Source organism: Rhamphochromis sp. 'chilingali' (assembly GCF_963969265.1).
Source record: "Rhamphochromis sp. 'chilingali' genome assembly, chromosome: 1".
In the NCBI taxonomy this organism is placed as follows: Eukaryota; Metazoa; Chordata; class Actinopteri; order Cichliformes; family Cichlidae; genus Rhamphochromis; species Rhamphochromis sp. 'chilingali'.
Genome location: NC_137929.1, coordinates 66023864 through 66026455, shown reverse-complemented (window position 1 = coordinate 66026455; position 2592 = coordinate 66023864). Strand labels below are relative to the sequence as shown.

The following is a 2592-nucleotide window of genomic DNA, read 5'->3' as shown; positions in this document are numbered from 1 at the left end:
AAAAGCTCTTTATCAGTAACTTTTACAACTTCTGGCAGGTTAATGTCTGAACTTTGGAGTGAAACACACCCGTAGTTACAAGAAATAACACCACTGTCTGTAACTAAGTGAGTCCACCTTAACACCACCTGTGTTTGTGTGACTGCATTACACTCCCACTGCTGGGAACCTGAACCAGAACAAAGTCTAAAATAGAAGCTGACAAACAGCTGCACCACCGAGTGACACTTTATTTTATAAACTTCACAACAGGTTTCATGTTGTGACCTGTGGAGGTGAAAAGACACAAAAACTGTTTTACAGCTTTTGCGCTGCAGGAAGGATTGAAACACACCTTAGTTAAAAGTCAAACAGCAACATTTTCTCCTCCCCTCACGTCACTCAAATGTGACAAACCAGGAAACAGGAAGTTCTTCGTCCTCAGTAAAGAGAGACGCACAGACGATCAGACTGAGCTCAGACCAAACTAGCAGCTTCCTCTGAGTGAGTCCAGCTACAGGACAGAAAAGTGGAAAACTCCAACACTGCTGCTTCAAGCTGCTGACGCTCCACACACTGAATGTGAGTTTGAGCAGAAACACGACTCAAAGGAAGTTTCAGTGAAGGTGGTAGAGGAGGGAGGGGAGCCAGGACTGACTGTACTTCCTGTCTGCTGTTTTCAGCTTCACTCACAGACTCAATGGCTTCCAGATCAGAGGAGGATCTCTGCTGTCCGGTCTGTAAGGAGGTCTTCAGAGATCCTGTTATTCTGTCATGTAGCCACAGCTTCTGTAAAGACTGTCTGAAGATATGGTGGAGAGAGAGACCAACACATGAGTGTCCAGTTTGTAAGAGAAGATCTTCAAGGGATGATCCACCTTTAAATCTGGCATTAAAGAACCTGTGTGAGTCGTTCTTACAGGAGAGAGATCAGAGAGCTTCAGAGGCTCTCTGCAGTCTGCACTCTGAGAAACTCAAACTCTTCTGTCTGGACCATCAGCAGCCAGTGTGTGTCGTCTGCTGTGCCTCAGAAAAACACACCAATCACAGATTCAGACCCATCGATGAAGCTGCACAACAACACAAGGAGGTACTTCAGGAAACTCTGGAGCCCTTAAAGAAGAAGTTAAAGGTTTGTGAAGAAGTTCAAGTGAAGTTTGATCAAACAGCAGAACACATTAAGGTCCAGGCCCGACACACAGAGAGGCAGATTAAGGAGCAGTTCAAGAAGTTTCACCAGTTTCTAGCAGAGGAAGAGGAGGCCAGGCTGGCTGCTCTGAGGGAGGAAGAGGAGCAGAAGAGTGGGATGATGAAGGAGAAGATGGAGGCTCTGAGCAGAGAGATAGCAGCTCTTTCAGACACAGTCAGAGCCACAGAGGAGGAGCTGAGAGCTGAAGACGTCTCATTCCTGCACAACTTAAAGGCTGCAGTGGAAAGAGTCCAGCGCTGCCCCCTGCTGGATGATCCACAGCTGCCCTCAGGAGCTCTGATAGACCAGGCCAAACACCTGGGCAACCTGACCTTCAACATCTGGAACAACATGAAGGACATGGTCTCCTACACTCCTCTCATCCTGGACCCAAACACTGCAAATCCATATCTCATCCTGTCTGAAGATCTGACCAGTGTGAGACGAGAAGGAGAGAAGCAGCTTCCTGATAATCCAGAGAGGATTGATTTTTACAGAGCTGTCCTGGGCTCTGAGGGCTTTAACTCAGGGACTCACAGTTGGGATGTTGATGTTGGAGACAGTACATTGTGGGTACTGGGTGTGTTAGCAGAGTCTGGGCAGAGAAAGGGAAACAAACTGTCTGGAATTTGGAGAATAGGGTTGTTTGATAATGAATACTATAAAATCTCACAATCACCTCCTCACACTCATCTCTCATTCCAGCAGAAGCTCCAGAGGATCAGAGTGAATCTGGACTGGAACAGAGGAAAGCTGTCGTTCTCTGATCCTGATACTAACACACACATACACACCTTCACACACACTTTCACTCACAGGTTGTTTCCATACATTCGCACTAATGATACAGTGAAGGTGTTGCCGTTGAAGGTGTCAGTGTCAGTGCAGCAGATGAGTTGAGGATGATGATGTTTCTAATGTTGTTTCCTGTCAGTGAGTTGAAGCTGTTAAACTGCAGCTGTCCTCCTGCTGCCTCGTTGTTCCAAAGCTCTTTGTTTCTCTTTTAGTTTCACTGTTTCTTTCTGTTTCTGCTGTCCACCTTTTCACATGGAAAATCATTTCACTGTTTCTCACTGAATGACTCCCCAAACTAGATTTGAAATTCTATCAAGTTTCTAATCATTACAAGTGATTCATGTTTCTATTTGATGTGTAAATGGAGATGATTTAGTTTGCTGGGATATGGACTGACATGTGTTGAATGGGAGGAGCAGTTTGTTGTTGTCTTCTTGTCTGTTTATGACAACAATAAATATGTTGTTGAAACAATGATTCATGTTTAACTCCATATATGAAATGTTTCTGATCTTTGAATTCTGTTTGATTAAAGACTTTCTTCATGACACAAATGAGATTTCAGTGTATTAATAGAACTAAATAAGCTCAGAGTTGAAAGGCTGGAGTATTATGTACGTGCTTCACTG

General features: G+C 44.5%; 1 protein-coding gene across 1 annotated transcript; it reads left to right on the top strand.

The window, feature by feature from the left end:
• Positions 1-517: 517 nt before the first annotated feature.
• On the top strand, positions 518-2146 carry LOC308405185 (nuclear factor 7, brain-like). The gene is made up of 2 exons (XM_080895647.1): positions 518-561; positions 663-2146. The coding sequence occupies exon 2, from the start codon at positions 680-682 to the stop codon at positions 2066-2068; it is 1389 nt and encodes a 462-aa protein (XP_080751773.1). The 5' UTR covers positions 518-561; positions 663-679; the 3' UTR covers positions 2069-2146.
• Positions 2147-2592: the final 446 nt, after the last annotated feature.